Source organism: Prunus mume, linkage group LG6 (genome assembly GCF_029339155.1).
Source record: "Prunus mume cultivar Tortuosa linkage group LG6, ASM2933915v1, whole genome shotgun sequence".
In the NCBI taxonomy this organism is placed as follows: Eukaryota; Viridiplantae; Streptophyta; class Magnoliopsida; order Rosales; family Rosaceae; genus Prunus; species Prunus mume.
This window is the reverse complement of record NC_142703.1, coordinates 8,513,879-8,532,524: the sequence shown is the minus strand read 5'-3', so window position 1 is coordinate 8,532,524 and position 18,646 is coordinate 8,513,879. Positions and strand designations below refer to the sequence as shown.

General features: G+C 37.4%; 4 protein-coding genes across 6 annotated transcripts; 2 read left to right on the top strand and 2 right to left on the bottom strand.

Annotated features, from left to right (window-relative positions):
- The first annotated feature begins 394 nt into the window (after nt 1–394).
- On the top strand, nt 395–2,757 carry FAP1 (Chalcone-flavanone isomerase family protein). The gene is made up of 4 exons (XM_008237071.3): nt 395–831; nt 1,731–1,980; nt 2,170–2,261; nt 2,482–2,757. Exons 1-4 carry the CDS (start codon nt 429–431, stop codon nt 2,619–2,621), a joined length of 885 nt encoding a protein of 294 aa, XP_008235293.1. The 5' UTR covers nt 395–428; the 3' UTR covers nt 2,622–2,757.
- A 415-nt stretch (nt 2,758–3,172) lies between these two features.
- On the bottom strand, nt 3,173–8,045 carry TKL (TIC-like protein). 2 transcript variants are annotated; one of them, XM_008237069.3, is made up of 10 exons: nt 7,589–8,045; nt 7,336–7,469; nt 7,060–7,237; nt 6,667–6,961; nt 6,465–6,525; nt 6,291–6,368; nt 6,002–6,209; nt 5,849–5,898; nt 5,392–5,775; nt 3,173–5,273 (listed from the first exon to the last, which is right to left on the bottom strand). In XM_008237069.3, the coding sequence occupies exons 1-10, from the start codon at nt 7,833–7,835 to the stop codon at nt 3,696–3,698; spliced, it is 3,213 nt and encodes a 1,070-aa protein (XP_008235291.2). In that variant the 5' UTR covers nt 7,836–8,045; the 3' UTR covers nt 3,173–3,695. The 2 variants fall into 2 exon arrangements, with proteins under 2 accessions (XP_008235291.2, XP_008235292.2); XM_008237070.2 differs by having other exon boundaries at nt 6,002–6,206; nt 7,589–7,985.
- Nucleotides 8,046–10,633: 2,588 nt separating this feature from the next.
- On the bottom strand, nt 10,634–14,775 carry RRF (ribosome recycling factor, chloroplast precursor). Of its 2 annotated transcripts, none has more exons than XM_008237067.2 (11): nt 14,418–14,775; nt 14,021–14,177; nt 13,654–13,723; nt 13,427–13,522; nt 13,214–13,311; nt 12,642–12,753; nt 11,943–11,984; nt 11,551–11,607; nt 11,350–11,400; nt 11,001–11,057; nt 10,634–10,925 (listed from the first exon to the last, which is right to left on the bottom strand). In XM_008237067.2, the coding sequence occupies exons 1-11, from the start codon at nt 14,503–14,505 to the stop codon at nt 10,908–10,910; spliced, it is 846 nt and encodes a 281-aa protein (XP_008235289.2). In that variant the 5' UTR covers nt 14,506–14,775; the 3' UTR covers nt 10,634–10,907. The 2 variants fall into 2 exon arrangements, with proteins under 2 accessions (XP_008235289.2, XP_088911374.1); XM_089055248.1 differs by having other exon boundaries at nt 14,021–14,192; nt 14,418–14,643.
- A 1,036-nt stretch (nt 14,776–15,811) lies between these two features.
- LOC103334236 (mavicyanin-like) lies at nt 15,812–17,065 on the top strand. Its single transcript, XM_008237182.3, has 2 exons — nt 15,812–16,063; nt 16,493–17,065. The coding sequence occupies exons 1-2, from the start codon at nt 15,895–15,897 to the stop codon at nt 16,909–16,911; spliced, it is 588 nt and encodes a 195-aa protein (XP_008235404.3). The 5' UTR covers nt 15,812–15,894; the 3' UTR covers nt 16,912–17,065.
- Nucleotides 17,066–18,646: the final 1,581 nt, after the last annotated feature.

The following is an 18,646-nucleotide window of genomic DNA, read 5'->3' as shown; positions in this document are numbered from 1 at the left end:
ATTCAAGAACATGTTTAACGTTATAAAAACAATTAAAATAAAAGGATAAATTTAGTTGGGTTTGGGTTTGGGCTTGGCCTGGATCGGGTCCTTTTGTGCATGGACTGGGAAATGGGCTAAAACTTAAACAAAAAAAGGTATTAGGCTTTTTTTTATTTTTGGACTCAAAATTATTAGGCTTCCCAAACAACTTATTGGGTTATGAAAGTAACCAACCACTTGGCCTTTTTCTTCTTTAAAACTAAAAATAAATCAAAGTCCAAGCCCTCAAGCCCTCAAGCCCTCAAGCCCTCAAGCCCAGACATAATGTCACGTGCTGATCACGTGACAACCTCACTTTTTTTTTTTGGTCAAGTATTAAACGCGACAACCTCAATGATCATATATAAAGTAATACTCCTTAAATAGAAACAAAGAAGCAGAAGAAAATGGTGTCCTTCCGCTTCCCCTTCTCGTTTCCTCAGCCCCCAAAGCACACTCCTCCCACCTACTCCTCCTCCTCCTCTGCCACGTCGCGTCCCTTCTCTGCCACCACCGCCGCCGTAGCCGTTGCCGCTGGTGCCGCAGCAGTCGCCGGAGTGGCTGCTGCCACCCACAACTCCACAAACCAAGCACACCCATTTCTCCAAAACGCACTGAATCTCTTCTTTGCCAATCGCTCTCTGCCACTTTTGGGTTCGCTCTCTCTAAACTACACTTCGAGCTCCGTCGTTGATTCCAAGACTGGAGCCTCGTTTCCTTCGGTTCTGGATGACTCTCGCCGACTTCTTGGAATTGGGTTGCGGAGAAAACGAGTGTTCGGCTTAAAGAACATCGATGTCTATGCATTCGGTATCACATTTCCTTTTTGTTGGCTTTGGAAATTTCATTGCTTTTTGTTGTTGATTTTAAGACATTTTAATTGGTAAGCACACATTGTTAGCTCAGTGTAGAAAGTAGTAAAAATTTTGCTAGCTCGTTATTGTGCATGTGTATGTATAATGTATGTATATATAGGATTTCAACTTGTGCTAACCATGTGCATAATAGAAGACGAGATAGCAGTAGCGTTGGATTGATTAAGTTATGCAATGGTTGGGTGTGTTTTTATAGATGAATCGAAATTTTTGAATGCTGCAATGTGGTTGAAGTGTTGTTGCTGGTGATAGATGATTAATGGTGTATATGAAAATCAGAACATGCTAAGGATATTGAAGCTCTGTGAAAGTTAAACATGACTAAATATCAGATAACTTTTACTTGTAAAAGATTAGGCGGCAATACTTTGGGGAAGAAAGTTATGGAGATGATTGTGACAATAAGAGTGGGGTATTTTAAATCCAGTGCATATTTCATGTTGATGATAAGTTTATTAAAAACAGGGGAATTAAGAATTTGGTAATTATATATGTTTTTTTTTTTTTTTTTTTCCTGACATCTTGTTTCCTTGCATTATGACATGGTACAGTGGTACTAGTGGCTCTGAGAAATAATATCATCCCTAATTCAGTACATTTGCTCAAAATGGTGTCATTGAAAGTGTCGATGTCAGTAGTTAGGGTAAAAACCTATCCGTGATTTCTTTCACATGGTTTGATTCCTCAAATACAGACACAGAATAATGCTTGCTTGCTCATTCTGGCTATTTTTCAAGGTCCTTTTGGCGCAGTCGCAGTCCTTTAAGCCTGCATTGTCCATGTGCATAGCCTTTGGGATACATTTCATTGAAATATAGTTGTGTGTATGTGCAGGTATTTATGCTGATGACAAGGACATAAAAGAATTGCTTAGCGAGAAATATGGGAAATTGTCCGTTTCGGAACTTCAGGACAACAATGAGTATAGTGATGATTTGCTGGAAACTGATATAGGCATGACCGTTAGACTACAAATAGTTTATGGCAGATTGAGCATTAGTTCCGTGCGTAGTGCTTTTGAGGAGTCTGTTGGAAGCAGACTTAGGAAGTTTGGAGGATCAGATAATCAAGAATTGCTCCAAACGTAAATCATTTTTTCTAATCAACACTGAAATAACCTTGTGACTTGCATCTTTTTCTTTTCAGCTTGCAGTAATATGTCTCATCTCCACTAAGATTTTTTTTTCCCTGTTCTCTGTTTATAAGCCTTGGTTTACAAAAAGCCACGCCTTGTAGTATGATTTTGTCATCCTAATAGCTCAATTAATTGTAGGTTCACTTCCCAATTCAAAGACGAGTACAAAATACCAAAGGGATCTGTAATAGATCTCTCAAGGGAACGGGGCTATGTACTTCGAACAACAAGTAAGATTTTTCTCTTCACTCGTGTTCCAATTTCTTCGAAGTATATCACAACATACATATCCATTTTCATCCATTCATTATAATTATTTGCAGGAAGTGTTTGTTCTCAGTAGGTTACAGCCAATGAAATAAACTGAAGATATTTTTAGCAGGATTTGTTCATTTTATTTTGTAGATTCTGGGATTACTTTTAATTTGAACTTATGCTAAATTGCTGCAGTTGATGGAAAGGAGGTGGGAAGCATAGAGAGTAAACTCCTGTGTAAGTCGCTTCTGGATTTATATATAGGCGAGGAACCATTTGATGAACAAGCGAAAGAAGATGTGAAGCTCAATTTGGCCTCTCTCCTTCACAAGTAGATGGGAGAGAGAGGCAATCAAATGAGTCAGATATTTTTTCTTCTTCTCCTTTTTCATGTATAATCATATTTAATCAAAGAGATCAGGAATAAAATTTGATTTTATTAAAGTAGATAATCTTTATTTCTTCTCTTAATCATAGTTTATGTGAATCGACATCTAGTTTTTTTTATGTGTAAAGTAAACCACGTATAGCTGGATTATCTTTGATTTTTTATTTCCAATCAACCATCCCAGAAGTTCGTGCGTTCAAGGCTCAACAACTCACTTTTGAAAATTTTAATAAAGGCAATGAGAATTGGATTAAGTATTTTAATCCTTTAATTAGAGCTAGTAAATTTGGTTTCTTCTTAAAATGCAGGTCCATTCAAACATGCACACGAAATGGTATATAAAAAAGAATACGAGAAAGCCAATCAGACCCAATAGCGTCCACCTCCAATAAACTTTTTAGTTGTCTTTCTTTAAGCTTCTTTGATTTCTTTTTCTGACCTCAATCTCTTCCATGGTCCCTACTCCATCCAAAAACAAAAGAGAAAATTGCAGATTCATTTGTACAGAAAAAAATTTCAGTCCATTGCTTCATAGTCAGAAAAAATATAATATCATATTTACACATCACCATGAGATTAGACCAATCAAATCTAAATTAGGCCCCATGAATATGAAGAAGCTTTTAGCATCCCCCACACCAACCCATACTTCCATCATCAAAATTGTAGGCTTAATCTTTAGGACCCTCTTCAACATGCAGGTCACTTTAACAGCAGGGTACACGGTGGTGGTAGCCAACTCCACATGTGCGCTTTAATCTTAGGACCAGCCCTGCACTTTTTTAGAACACTGACTTGCATTGAACTTTATCCTCCACCAACTTGGCTTTTCACTTCATTGTACCCCTTTTCATCACCTCTCTACAAGCTCACAAATTGTCAAGTCCCCTTTTGAACAAGTTTTTTTGGCTTCTAGATAGCACGCCAGACCACCCCTTTAGGATCAGAATTTTATTAGCAACTGTGATGCTTATGGAGCTAATAGTTATCAGGTCACGGCACTGTTGTTGCAAATATTGTTCTAGTACTTGAGTTCAGAAATGTGGCTGGGGCATGTGCTCAAGATTGAGGGCAAGTTCCTACCACAAGCAGGAGAGGACATCTGGCCATTACCACTAGGCGAAGAATTCTCAGTTTGATGCGACTGTAATGTAGACATTGATGAAGAAGCAACCAAACTAGAGGAAGACTGGTTCTTGTTAGTTAGTATCTGTTGCCTTTGTGGTGGTAAGGATGATTTGTGGTTTCCCCCGAAAGATATTTGAGTCTGACCTTGTGAAGATCTTCCTTGTTGGGGAAAACTCACGACAGTTGAGAACTGAGGAGCTTGGGCAGAACTGTTGCATTGTACTAAAGCTTGTGAGAAAGCATGGGAGTTCTTCGGGAACTTGGCAGCAATAGCAGGTTGCTGCTGTTGTAACGTATGTGGCTTCTGAAGCTGAAACTGGAACATGTGTTGTTGTTGAGAATTTGATGATGTTTTACTATCAACAGGAGAATTTGTTGCTGTGGTAGTCAAGGCGATGGACCGAGGAGGCCAGCTTCCAGTGACAGGGGATGACATGAAGTTAAGAGTTCTTGCTGAATTGTCAAAAACAAGGGTCTGCCTTTGCCCAATACTTGAGGAAGACTTCCCAGAAGCAGCTTTTAACCCATCATCAGCAATGTTGGAACCACCTCCAGTCTTCCTTTCGGATATTTGATGATTCTTTTTCTGCACCGCTTGAGGTGCCGGTCCTACTTTGTATCCTTGCTGAGCCATGTCTGGGAGGCTTTGAAATATCGCTGGATTTTGTGCCATGGTTGAAAAGTTCAAGCATGAACCTGTACTGTTATTTCCACTGAAGGAGGCAAATGAGATGCCATGCTGTGATTCCTCAATGTGATTTCCACTGCCACCCCCACCACCACCCAATGTTACATAAGGCATCAAGGTAAAGTTCAGGGGTTGAAATGGAACTGCAAAGTTCTGCCCGTATACACTCTTTTGGGCATGAGAGGCAGCAAGAGATGCAGTATTATCCCCATTCATCTCACCCTCAAGCTTGCAAGATTGAAGGGACGGCGGCACATACTGCTTTTGTGACTGTTGTGATTGCACGCTAGTTGAGGTCAAAAAATTGTTGCTATTAAATTGTGCTTCCCTCAGTTTCTGAGACTCCTGTTGCTTGTGGGATGGTGTTGAATCACTTGAAGTGTTTGCATTCTGATGCTGCAACTGCGAGTGAGGCTGTTGCTGTTGAACCTGTGATGGGTGGAACATCTGATTTGAATAAAAGGGCCCATTAAACAAAGGCACCGGTTGAGCAGGGTTTCCTCCTCTAAAGGCTGGTGTTGTTCCTATATGAGTTGAAATAGGAAATGGATACCCATTGAGTGCCAAGTATGGACCTTCCTTGGCTGCCATATTCGGATTAATAAAGTTCACTGCAGCTACCGTTGGCAACGCTGAAGAACTCATCGGAGTTCTAGCAGCTGAGTGGCTCGGAAGTGATGCATTGTTTGTTGATTTGGCATGTTTCAAAGGGCCAGATTGATTACTATTTGATGTCCCTGACGCTTGATGTTGGCCCAGAGGGAAAGTGATAGTATGTCCATGCTGCAATCAAAAAGAGTATAGATAAACTTTTAAAACCATACTCATAGAAACTGATTAAAATGCAGCTAGAAGACATTCCTCTCGACCAAATAGTGTAATGCAGATGATGAAGACATACCATTTCATTTCCATCAGAGGCTGGAGCTTGCTGAACTGCAAGATGCTTTCTCTTTAAGGTTTCTGTGAAATTGGCAGCCTCAGAGATTTTACCGTTTCCACTATGACCTTGAAAGTTTGACATGCCCTGCTCGTGTTCCTGTGATTGCTGAAGATTCAAACCTGGTAAGCTTCCAAGCATTGGGTTTCCAATGACTATGTTTTCTGCAGGCAATATGACTTTGAAGATGTCTGGCTTGGTGCCACGAAGAGGAGCAGAACCAGTTTCTGCTGGCCAGAAATTGTTCGTCTTCGTAACCTTCTGATGCAAGAAAATGTTTTGAGCAATGTAATGGTGGGTTGCACATCTCTTTCGCCGTGGCTGAGACAGGAGGGAATTTGCAGGCTGCATTTTACACAACAGAAAATTCAAAACTTAAACTATTTTGATAAATATAAACAAACGAAAAAATAGAAACCTGAAGTGTGGTGGATGATCCCATGGCCAAGGGCACTGAGCTAGAATGAGCTGAAAAAATAGAGATCATCAATAAATTAAGTGTCCACCTTTAAAGCAATCAGACAGATTCATTCAGCTGGATAAACAAGACCAAATTTAGGCGTTGAATTACCAATTTTCTCCAGTTTCGGATTCAGAACGACATCTTCAGGCTGCTGTTTTTTACCTTGATGTCGTAATTTACTGTCACTATCTTGATTTGGGTTTTCATTAAATTTTTCCTTACTTGTCTCCATCTTCTTCTCATCTACTTTCTCAACCACAGCTTCCTCAACATATTTTTCCACTTTTTCTTCATTCTTAACCAAAATTTCCATCTTCTGCATCAAAACAACATAGAGTCACAGTATGAAAGCAGAACCAAGAGCACTGTAAAGAACTGACGGATTGAGTCTGCTTACCATTTCTACATCTTGAGGCAGAGGTTTAGGATCAGATGCAAAATCAGACAAGTCCTCCTTCTCCATGGGAGGAGGAGCCTGTTCAAAAAAGGCAGGCAAAACTCTTCAGCAAATTAGAAAAAATTCTACCAATGTAAATATAAGCAGAAGAAAAGAACAAACAAGAAGCCTCACCATCAAATCAAATTTGAACATGTCCTCTCTCTTGCTCCCAAGCTTCGACCCAGTTGAAATGCTGACCAATTTCAACCATCAAAACAAACAAAATTAATCAGATATCGTTTTTTTTTTTTGGGCTGCATCATTAATTGGATATTTCTCAGTGACAATCAATCAAAATAAAAAAGAGACAAAGAAAAGATTCTTTGATGCTCACGCTTTTGTCCCTGTCAAATCCTCCCAAGACAATTCAACTTTTGGGAGGATGCTTTTTCCCTCTTCCATGAATGGTTTGGCATCTTCCTTCTGCGACTCTATGGACCCAGATGCTCCTTCATCACGACCCGTATGGTGAACCGGGTTGCACAGTTCCCCGTTTGATTTCGGCGAACAAGTTTCAATCTTTTCCGGTTGGTCACTTTTTTCAAAGACACCAGCTTCAGAAACTGAACTGTCCTGAACCGCCATTAAACCACTCTCAGCCTCCACTTTCTTGTCCTTGAGCTCTGCAACTGCGAACCAGAGAAAATGGAAAAATCATTAGAATCATCGCTGAAACGAGAAAGTGAAGACAGGGATGTAACCCAAGTCTTGAAATCGTCGGTAGTACCATTTCTATCTTTAGCTTCGAGATTCAAAGTAGAGTTTTTGATATTATCCTGGTCCTTGGAGCTCTTGGATTGCTTCATCAGCCCGAGAACCTCAGCGATCTCAATCTCAATATCCTCTTCGACAGGCTCAGAAGATTTAGTCGACTTCGGAGGCCGAATCTTGGGTCCATTTGGCTTCTGCACAAAATCAATTTACAAGCTCAAAATCTCAAACTTTTCCCTTAACTTCATCAAAACTATAAACTTTATGAAAAATAATAAAACAGAGAACTAACCATCTTCTTCCTCGCTGAAACATTAGAAAAAGATAGCGAGGCGGCTTTTACGCTCAGTTGCTGAAGACTCTCTTCTTCCCCAGCTCCTCCATAATTCCCAGAAGACGCATATTCATGTGACCTTTTTCCAGAAGCTGCAAAAAGACATCAAATTTACAAACAAACTAAAAAACAGAGCAAGGCCCAAAAGAACAGCACCAAACAGAGAAGAACAGAGAGGAAGCTAATCAGCTACATTTGGGTATTGGTGTACCTGAGCGAGCCTTTCTGGGCACTGCAACTCCGATCATTTCATGGACAACCATCAACTGCGGAGCTTGCTCATCGGAATAGCCGACGCTCCCTTCTTCAGTGCTCTCGTGACCTTGATCTCCTCTGACCCTCCTCTGTTTTGTGCTCTGCTCTCTCATACTTCTCTTGTTGCTGGGTCGCTCGCGTAACTTGAGAAATCCATTGCTTGCTGACATGCTTGGCCTTCTTGCTTCTCTACTTCTCTCCATGATGATATATTCTCTCCCCCTTCTCCTTTCTCATCAAATCATCAAACTCAAAAAGATGGGAGACAGAGACTCACTTTTCTCTCTGTTTTGCTTGGCTGTATTTGTAAATGGATACAGAGAGATACAAATATGCCCCATGCATTGAGAATCGTATATATCATTGTATTTGATATTTCTCCAATGCTACCAGAGAGAGAACCTGGATTCGATATCAATGGCCCGTCTTTTGCAATTATTAAGTCGGGACATTTTGGAAAAAGCAAAAGGGGAGAGAAAAATTTTAAAAGAAACAAAAATATGCAAAAATACCCTTATTTTTTTTAAGATTTCCTAAGGAATCCAATACATTTGCATGTCTTTGATTTGAAAGTTGAGTGGTTTTTTGTCTTTTTGAAAAAGCTTTGGCTTTTTTCAAAAGTGAAAAAAAATTTATGTCTAAAACCTAAAAAACCTTATTAGGGGTCGTTGTTATTATTTTTCTGTAATTTTTTTTATAAATATTTTATTATTTAAGACAAGAATAGGAGGAGGTGGTGATGGATGGACGAATTATTTTATTGAGGAAAGATGCAGATCAAAGCAAACATTAGTTTCAAAGATAAAATAAAGAAAAAAAATATAATAAAGTACAATCAGTATCATCATCTGTATACATTCTATAATGGCTGCACACGTTACTTCTTTCTTTAATTTAAATTAATCTAGTCTTCTTTCTTTAATTAAATAATTAATGAAGAGTACTAAAATTAAAAGCATGCCTCTTTGGCTTTTCAATCCTTTGTATTTTGATTTGATTGAGCATGCAACTCTGGGAAACTAAGCAAAAGGAATCCATCCACTTGCCCAACGCCAGAAAAAGTCATATTTTATTCCCTGTGATTTTCTTTAATGAAAAAAGAATGAAAGACACAGCCTTTGTTTATTCAATAAGATATAGTATTTCTACGGATATCAACTAATATAAAACAGTTTTTTAGTTGTTCTTATAATGTTTTTTTTATTCCTTAATGCCAAAGTAGGTCGAGTAAGCGCGTAGACTAATCGGATTGCTAATGCATGTGAGTCTCGCAATATATCAATAGTTGCAATCATTCATGCGTATGCAACTGACTATAGGTTAGAAACTGTCACTTCATTAGTAACTCTAGTAGTATTGTTGTTTCATAATTGGTTCATAAGATTAAAAGGTTAAACCTACCTAATAAAAGTGATTTGTTGAACAGGGAGATGGCTTTCTTTTAAATCTAATTGAGATCATTGTACTTTTTTGTTTTTGAGACTGTTGTAATTTGACTTCAGCTTACCCTCAATTGCTTTTCAGCATAAACTAATAATATGCTCGTACAACTAAACCAATATTAAAACTGATTTAGTGGGGAAAGAACAATTGTATTTAGTAGGTCAAGACAAGCTGATCCTTCCCAGTGGCACTTTATTAACTAAATGCAATATAAAAATAACAATTAATTAAATAATCAGATCCAAAGTGCGAGTTGTTTGGATCGACAAAAATAATATTTGTTTTTATTTTGTGGATGGAATTGTTATTTGTTATGATAAAATAAAAAAATTGTTATTTGTTAGTGTGGCAAGCATTTTGATGTTCCACATACCACAAAGGACTTTCGGGAAGGTAATGAGTTAATAATAAGCACCTCGCAGCTTCCAATCAAAAAATAATAAATAAATAAACATCTCATCTCATCTCATCTCATCTCACAGCTGGTCGTGGAGGTCTCCATGGTCAAAGAAAATAATATTTTAGAATTTAATAACAAAAAAAAATTGGAGTTTTTAATTGAGTGAAGAATTCATGGTTGGGTTGGGGGTTAGAAGACTTAGAGGAGGAGGAGGAGACTGAATATAAATATTTAATTAATTTTTTTGAGATGAGATCGAGAACTCGGGACAAATATTCAAAGTTCAAACTCAAATGTTAGGTTTCTGACTTTTGAAAATTTTATACAAATGTTGGGTTTCATCTTTCAAAACAAGCATGCAATTGCAACCCTTTTTAATTTCTTAATCCCATGGAGGAATAATCTATTGCTCCAGCACTTTATATATATATATTTTTATATATATACAAAAACTTCACCTGGGTGTTCTTTTTTAATGATTATATGAAGTGTTGCAAGACATCAAGGGTGCTTGAAAATGTTCCCAATATGATTTTCCTCTTCATGTTTTCTTGATAAATGTTCTTCCCTTTTCCTGGTTGTGAAAACAGAGCATACAGAAAATGATTGTGTGTTTTTTTTTTTAACCCTCTGGGTTAGTCGGTTGAAAACCAAAACTATTGAAAGCAAAGATAAGTATGTTATCTTCTGTTGCATGGGTAAGATCAGCTTTTTCATAAATTAAACTCAAAAGGGTGCAATGCATTGCCAAGGAAAAAGGTGGTGTACAATTATTCCTCATTAAATTTTCATCCTTTGTTGGTTGGAAGTTTCTAAGAAATTGCATGTAGAAATCGAATTTAGAAAAGCACAACGACATGGGACCTATAGCCCTTTTTTGTTTTTCGTTTTATCTTCTCTATATATATTGGAGGGTAGGGTTAGTGGGCTTCTAGGGTAGTGTGTTTTCAAATCGAAAGATGGGACAAATGACATGTTATGACTTGGATAAGGAAAAGTACTTACCCCCACCTCGTTGCATCCATCATTCTTTCTATCTCTTTCCTTCTTTGATAAGTGACATGAAGAGAGAGATAGAAAGCGAACGTCGCAACGGAGGAGTATGGAAGTTTTTCTCATAGATTAGAGCCCAGTTCAAAGAACATAAAATAGTGGAACTGAATATAGAAATTTTGACTTTTAACATCTTTAATATAATGATCATTGCCATCCACAGAGAAGTTGAGATATTAATGTGGTGCACGCTTCTAATTTAAAAGCCTTGCATAACATGGCATATTTTTCACGTAACCTTAAAAACGAAATGTCTGGTTATCTCAAAAGGTGCTTTGTAAGGGTGGGGTATAAACAGCACTACAAGTTATCCGCACAAAAAACAGAAGGTTTGTTGGAGATAGAAGCTCAACCATTTACATCAGTGCATGAACAATCACTACACCTTCAGCAATTCCTGAAACACGATTGCAAATTATGTTAAACTTCAATAACGACTTAGGTCAATATGAGAATCAAATGGAGAAACTACCTTTTCTTTTTGTTTGAAGACGGTATCAAGCTTCTTCACATACTCATCTGTCAATTTCTGCATAAAGAAAAAAGGTGAGCGTCGTACTTTACAGGAACTGAACTGTTTTAAATGATAACCTTAGAAAATGTATCTTCTACTGTAAACTTTGAAATCAAAACCCAACCACTCATGAAACAAGAAATTGGTGCGTGATATGTCCACAAAAGATGGCTAAGAAACAAATCCGTCACTCGGCTTCTTTATGCAAACCACAATACCTAGTTTAGTTGGCTTAATGATACCGTGGTGCATTGAATGTGGTCCAGCAGCATACTAGATAATCAACTAAACAAAAGATTTAAATTACCTGCAAATCACTAGATAAGTCCTTGACATTATCTTCAGAGAGCTTTTTGTCCTTTTAGAAAAACAAAAAAGTTTATGTCAACAAGGAATCTAAAAGTAAAATGGTACTGCAAAAATAAAAGAAACAAAGGGGGGCCCCAAAGGCAATGCCAGGAAGTGAGAAAGACAGAGAGGTTGCGGGAGTGGGTTTTAAGATTCAAACCTTCTCAAGTTTGTCGAGAGCTTTCAAAGCATCTCTTCTGATGTTCCTCAATGCCACCTATAACGATTGAGTAATAGGTCTTTCAGAAGAACAAGATCAATCACTTTAAAGTAAAAATGTTAATACAGGAAGTTTTAAAATGCATTAATTGCTCCGTGCTTTTACTTCAATATGGTGCCATGATTAGAGCTCACCATGAACAACTGAACTGAAGGACGGGAAAGGGAGCTGGGGTTGGGGGTCAATTATTTAGTATATCAATTTGTGGGATTTGGTTAAGCATGTGTACAACACAGCCAAAACCATGAAACTCTGAAAATATTAATTACTTATAATTCACAAACTAAAGAAGGAGAGTTTTCTCCAACTATCAACCAAAGATACTACTGTACCTTTCCTTCTTCGGTCTGTTTTGCCACTACTTTTGACAATTCCTGCATGGAAAAAAAAAGGAGCACATATTAAAGAACGTGACTGATTATTGTGCATCATCAGAAAACAGAATGTTTCTGTTCTTTTTTCCTATAATGATTTTGTCACCACTGCCAGTACAACGAATCATGGCTTCTATCATGTTGAATATTTTTAGGAATTCCATATAATTTGTACCAAGATTACAGCTAATTCTCAATGTATGAGAAAATTAAAAGAATATGATTTTCATAAAACAATTACAAAAGCAAGCTATCAAGCCAAATACTAGAAGTCTCAACCTTTAAAAACTGATATAGTAAAGTAGAACTTGCATAGTCAATTAAAAAATATAAGGGTCAAATCATGGAGATATACCAAAGCTCCTAATAATCTCGTCATCTTCAACTATGACATTCCACCACACCCAAAAATGTGCATGAATGTATGTGTGTGTGTGCGGTGCGCGCGTGAGAGAGAGAGAGAGAGAGAGAGAGAGAGAGAGAGAGAGAGAGAGAGAGAGAGAGAGAGAGAGAGAGAGAGAGAAGTGTCATGAGGTATGATCTCTAGAGTGTAAACCATACAATTTACTGCATCTCAGCATATGTAGATTGGCCAAAGCAACAGGAAGAGCTGAAAATCCCTTATATACTAAATCAAAGATTAAAGATGAGAAATACCTTCCTTCTTTCTGCTGTAAGTTGAGGTAGGGTCAATCGAATCACTTCTCCATCATTATTTGGAGTTAAACCAAGATCAGAGCTAACTATGGCCTTCTCTATAGCCTTTAAGCTGAAAAAGAGGATATACCAATTAAAAGAAAGGGGTAAAAAAAAAGGTTAACTAATCAAATGATCAATTGATCCCAAATGCATTCCTCCAATAGAAATAACTAGCTCTTAACAGTTCAAAAAATCCATGTTTCTTTTTGGTATCAGAGAGAAGGCAGTAAAGAATCACTGGAAAAATCACCAGGTTCTATAATTTTACCATGTACTTCGTCTACTTATTGTGCATAGATACAGAGAAAATCTTAAACGAGCTCCTATCAGAGAAAGCGGTAGCCCGCTAGCTAGTTTTCAGCTGGGTTTTATGTCAGTCAATAATGTGTCTCTCCTCCTCTGATTTTGGAAAAAAATTAGTAGTGACCATTCCAAAGCAGACGTGTGTCTATTGCATGACTGGGAATGCAGCATAGCGCACTGGTCTTCAATGAATCTTACTAGTATCGTGTCTTTAGTTTATGAAATACCTGGATTTATCATATGGCTGAACCAAGAAGGAACTTGCATCAGGAGAACTAATTTGAGCAATGGTTTTCAAGCCAACCGGGCTTCCATAGTATTCAACCTAGAAAAGTATTGTATTATAACTATTCTTAGAGCAAAAAAAACAGTACCAAGTCTTCAATCCATACAAAAATGAATTACAAAAGTAGCTACACAAACCCTAAATTAAGTCATACCTCAATCTTGTCCAGCATGGCTGGGCTTGCCCTCCCTGTCCTAATAGAATTGAAATTGGACCGTACCAGTTCAATAGTCTTTTCCATCCTTCCTTTCTGAAATATAACTAACATTCTCAATACAAGTTGTTTCTTCCTGACTCCATGAAAAATCCAAAGAGCCTAAAATCCCCCCAACCCAATCCCACACTACGTATTTTAATAAAAGAAGCCATAGACAAACTTACAGCATCTTTTTTTATCAAAGACTTCTCTGCTTCTATTTCTTCAATAGTGGCAGCCCTCACAGTTCCAGCTCTGGACATTTCAACCGAAAGGAAATAAGAAAGAGAAGAAAAAAAATTTGATTGGAAGGCAAATATATACCTACTACACAACCACTAACTCAAAGCAATTACATTAACCATAGTGGTAGTCCATTGCATTCACAAATTGCAAGGATAACATCAATGGCTATGGAGAGTCAGAGAATATATTCATTTTGAGTGTATTGTTGCTAAATGTTAGACCAACAATTGCATTCATATCCCAACTTTTAGTCCCATTCTGACAACAGAAACCAGAGTATAATTCTGTGGCACAAATAAAACTTGCCTCTTTTGCAAAAAATGCTTCTTGACAACAATGGGATTACCAGAAAACTTCATGGAGCCATCCTGAGATCCTACATAACTAACAGCTGAGCTCCATGAGCATACATTAACCGTTATGGGCCGGCATTTCTTACAAACCGGTCCTCCGCCAAAGGAGTCTGCAAAAATGTCAACTTTTAGAGCATTTAGCATGCGAAACAAAAATGCCCATCAAACATAAACGAAGTTACAAACTCAGCCCACTAACACTAAGCTATGCAGTTTTCCTACTGAACTCCAAAAGGGCCCCTTTGAAATTGAATCATTGGCCTTTATATTTGGAAAACAAGTCATAAAGCTCATCAATTACCACTAATTAGAATGCAATGAATCCATAAAATGGTTGATGGGTTATGTACCTCGAACGGAGAGGAGGGTTTTGGGAGGGTTTTGCGTGGGTTGGAGGAAGAAGCGTACAGGGGTTGCAGGAGAGAAGTGGGTCGCCATGAAAGCCGAAGACGGGTATTCTGAGCGAAACTGTTGGGGGCTGCGATATTTTTATGTAAGAAATATAATAACCCACTAAAGTAGTGACTGTGGTAGAGGGCAGAGTAGGCAGGCAATGGGTCTTCAGCCTGTCAACGGGATGACAATGAACACTGAGGAGGGAGAGTGTTCGCTATTTTCAGGGGCTGTGGATAAGCATTTTCCTTTGCTTATTTTATTTTGGGACTCGTTTGTTTTCTTGGATTAGAATGTCATAATCAAACACTGGATAGAGATATCCTCCACTGGTTCCAGAGTAGACTAAAACTAGAGGAAGTGCGTTTGCACATCGAGGCCCACAATAATTTGACTGGTTAAAGAGGGAGGACTTTGAAGATGGGCCAGAGTTCTATGTGAAGGTAGATTGGGCTGGGCTGGGGTAGGCTTGATATTACTGCAACCTCAAAATGGGCTTTAAAATTGTCAGAAATTTCTAAATGAACTCGTTTTCGACCCATTTATATTTTTCTTATTACGTTGAGATTCGAACTTGGTATTTTTGGTTTTTTGATGGTAGATGCTTCTATAAAATAGAAGCACCCTAAAAGAGAACAAAAGATAACTAATCTAAACCATATGAAACAAGAGCGTAATCTTTAATAAAGATTTGCGGCCTAAATCAAACATAGGAAAACAAAAGAAAAAAGAGGAAGGACTTAAAAGTGAAACATTCAAAATCCTATAAATTGTCCATGATTAAATAAGGTGATAGAATACAACAATTAATATAATTAGAGAAAAATGATAAAACAATTATATAAAAAAAAAATTAAAATACAAAACCCACCTTCAGAATAAGGCAGTTACCCCACTAATCCCACTCCTCCACCTCTCCTCCACCCCTTTTCGTTTTTTTTTTTTTTTTTTCATTTGTTTTAATAATTAATGCTAATAAATAATACACATAACAATTAAACATATATATTAAACTTCTTTTAAACTTGGCAAATAGTAAATGATACGAACATAGAAAGAATCATAAAGGCCGCTTATGTCAAGCCACATTTATTGCCTTTTTTTAATACAAATTATTCTTAAGAATCAAGATACTGTGGATTTGGTGAAGAAGAAGAATGCTAAAAAAAATCACAGAATGAAGATACTCTGGATTTAATGGACGCGCCAGATCAACCCATCAAAAGATTGCCTTCGTAATTAAAATAATAATAATTACCATCTTTGGATTTAATTTCCTGAATTTGCACGTCGCGCTAGCACTATATATATACACGTTCACTTGCAACGTTTTCTTCACGAGTGCCTTCAAGTTCAACAACCATACATATCTACTATTTTATTCATCTCTCTTCTAAAAAAAGCTGTGTGACTTTCTTAGGTTGGTGGTCAGCCATGGCTTTTGCTAAGAATTCAGTGCTTGTTTTCATGGTTATGGCTTTGTTTGGGGTCTGTTTTGGGACTGTGTACAAGGTGGGTGACTCTAACGGCTGGACAGACAAAGGCAGTGTTAGTTACAAGGATTGGGCATCTACTAAGACCTTTGTTGTTGGAGACACTATCGGTAAGTGTTTTCCCCCTTATTTTTTTTATGTTATATGGATTTAGCATGCTTTACAATTGACAACTTCTATTAAAAAGTAGGGTTCTTTATACCTTCTTACGTATATTGTGTGGATTCAAGCGCGCTTTTTTTGTTTTATTGAAAATATATCGTGAATTCAAATTGTATAGACACTAATTGATGAATTTAACTGTGTGAAATAAACCCGAAAAACCCTTTTTATATATAGATAGATTCATAAGATTTGTGGACAATGATGTTAAACCAAGTATTATTACCACTTATGGTACCTCTTGCATGTTCCTAATGTGAAGTTTGGTACTATGATGATGTTTCTGCATACTAGCTAGTTGCTTTAACCCAAATCAATATCAAGCAAACTACCATTTGTGTTCCTTTCTGTTTTAACATGTAATATTGCACTTGCAGTTTTTGAGTACAATGCCAAGGAGCAAAATGTGGTGCAAGTGAAAACCCTTACAGAATTCAACGGCTGCAACTCAAAAGCTCCATTATCAGCCTATAACTCTGGCAACGACGCTGTAGCGTTGAAGAAGGCTGGCCATTTCTTTTACATCTGTGGTCTTCCTGGGCACTGCGAGGCTGGCCAGAAAGTTGACATTAGGGTTCTTGAACCTAGCCAGGCACCTAGCCCAAGCCACTCGAGCCCTAGCCCTAGCCCTGCACCCAACTCAAACCATTCTCAACACAATGAATCGTCCGCCCCGGTTCCATCTCCAAGTGCAAAGGCTCCTACCTCACCTAACAAGAGCAGTGCTCCATCTGTCAAGTCTTCTAGTGGCTTGTTTATGCTTGTTGTGATGGGGGTTCTTGCTTACCTTGCTTAATTAATTGGTGTTTAATTAGGAAGATTGCTTATTTTATTAGTTTGTTTTTGTCTTTATGTCAGGAACCTCCTGTTTTCTTTGCTGTACAATCTTTTATAAGTGCAGCTTTTGAAATGAATAGCTAAAATTACTCATAAAACAGTAAATTTTGTGCCTTCAATTTCCATGATAATCACTTGATAAAAGTCATTCCCATTGTCTTCAAAGAGATCTTCTTCTTTTTCCCTTCGAAAAAAAAAACAAACAAACAAAGGTGGACCAAAAAGACATCCCAAAGAGAGTTGAGAAACTCAATTACCTCGCCAATGTGATTGTTAGTACCAAGCATGATTTTGTATCATGCTAAATATTTTTAAGAATTCAGTATAATTTGAACAAAGAATGCGGAAAATTCTCAATGTATGAGCAAATCAATTTATGATATCTTCGAGGTATAAAACAAAGTTGCCTATACAAAAATAACATTGCAGAATTTACTCATCTCAACGGCATCCGTATTTGTTCTGGCTAATATAGTTTCTTCACGTTCACTTACCAAGAATATGTAGAGAATGAACTGGATTAATTTGGATAAACTAATCCCCTAATTAATCTACTTCATGTGAATTTTGAAGTAGTTGGATATGAAAGCCACATAATTTGTTATTTGGTTCGTGTTAGTAAACGTATGGAAAACTAGCAAACGGATTTTATTTTATTTTATTTGTGAATTGGGGGGAACTCCAAACAACACAACTACATAAAATCAACACAAATAAGACGGGAACGAGACACCCCAATCAAGTCATCAATAACTAATGAATCTTTCCAACTTGGGGCAAAATAAAAATAACAAACTCCAAGACCCATGTTAGAGTTCCAGTTAGCACCCATCTACGACACAATTCTTTTCTTTGTATTCTATTCCACTTAGCTAATCCGTCTGAAATGGAATAATTTGAATATCCATATGTTAGTAAATGCAAAGAAAATTATGAATGAGAATAATTTTAATAGCCATTCCAAATCAAAATTGCCACAAAAGGGAATAAATTTTAGAGAAAGGAATTACTCAATTAATAACTCCGCGTAAGGGAAAAAGGAAAAAAAAATAGTAGAAACATTTTGGCATACCATATACCATAGATCAAGGCAAGTTTATACTGTCCACTGATTACGGCTCTTTTTGCCAATTTGAAAAAATAACCCTAGTAATTTTAATTGCAGTCTAGACTCACCCAAATTGGGCAAAACGAGTGAACTTTTATTGCCCTGTGAGCTGTGAATATGATTATCCTCAAAATTAACCAAGATGGTCTTAATTAATTTCCTAAATCTGTGAAAAATATCACCAACGAAATGAATTGATCCTGACGTGCCAATCAACAAAATAAATTAACCAAAGAATGTTCCTCTAATTACCAATTAACTATTACCATCTTCGAGGAAAGAACGTTTTATAATTTAATTTCCTCAATTTGCACCTTGGCATGCATATCACCCCTATAAATATACGCACCATCTTTTGGTTTTTCCTCATCACAATTGCATTCAACAAGCTAATACAATATATCTGAGCTAATTCTCTGTCTCTCTGATCTTGGTGGTTTCGCCATGGCGGCTTTGACTAAGAGTTCAGTGGTTTTCTTCTTCATGGCAATGGCTTTGGTTGGGGTCTGTTTTGGTGCTGTTTACAAGGTCGGCGACTCTCATGGCTGGACCGACCAAGGCCACTTTAATTACAAGACTTGGTCAT

What these genes read in the sequence shown, in the direction of transcription:
- RRF (XM_089055248.1), bottom strand. Translation starts at nt 14,505, where the DNA reads ATGGCGACCCACTTCTCTCCTGCAACCCCTGTACGCTTCTTCCTCCAA. An exon ending in AAGCATTTTTTGCAAAAGAG is followed by an intron (nt 13,724 to 14,020) that starts GCAAGTTTTATT and finishes TGAAATGTCCAG; the next exon opens with AGCTGGAACTGTGAGGGCTG. An exon ending in CCATGCTGGACAAGATTGAG is followed by an intron (nt 13,312 to 13,426) that starts GTATGACTTAAT and finishes ATACTTTTCTAG; the next exon opens with GTTGAATACTATGGAAGCCC.
- TKL (XM_008237069.3), bottom strand. Translation starts at nt 7,835, where the DNA reads ATGGAGAGAAGTAGAGAAGCAAGAAGGCCAAGCATGTCAGCAAGCAAT. An exon ending in TTTCAGCGAGGAAGAAGATG is followed by an intron (nt 7,238 to 7,335) that starts GTTAGTTCTCTG and finishes GATTTTGTGCAG; the next exon opens with AAGCCAAATGGACCCAAGAT. An exon ending in TGCCTCAAGATGTAGAAATG is followed by an intron (nt 6,210 to 6,290) that starts GTAAGCAGACTC and finishes GTTTTGATGCAG; the next exon opens with AAGATGGAAATTTTGGTTAA.
- FAP1 (XM_008237071.3), top strand. Translation starts at nt 429, where the DNA reads ATGGTGTCCTTCCGCTTCCCCTTCTCGTTTCCTCAGCCCCCAAAGCAC. An exon ending in CATCGATGTCTATGCATTCG is followed by an intron (nt 832 to 1,730) that starts GTATCACATTTC and finishes GTGTATGTGCAG; the next exon opens with GTATTTATGCTGATGACAAG. An exon ending in AATCAAGAATTGCTCCAAAC is followed by an intron (nt 1,981 to 2,169) that starts GTAAATCATTTT and finishes AATTAATTGTAG; the next exon opens with GTTCACTTCCCAATTCAAAG.
- LOC103334236 (XM_008237182.3), top strand. Translation starts at nt 15,895, where the DNA reads ATGGCTTTTGCTAAGAATTCAGTGCTTGTTTTCATGGTTATGGCTTTG. An exon ending in TGTTGTTGGAGACACTATCG is followed by an intron (nt 16,064 to 16,492) that starts GTAAGTGTTTTC and finishes TTGCACTTGCAG; the next exon opens with TTTTTGAGTACAATGCCAAG.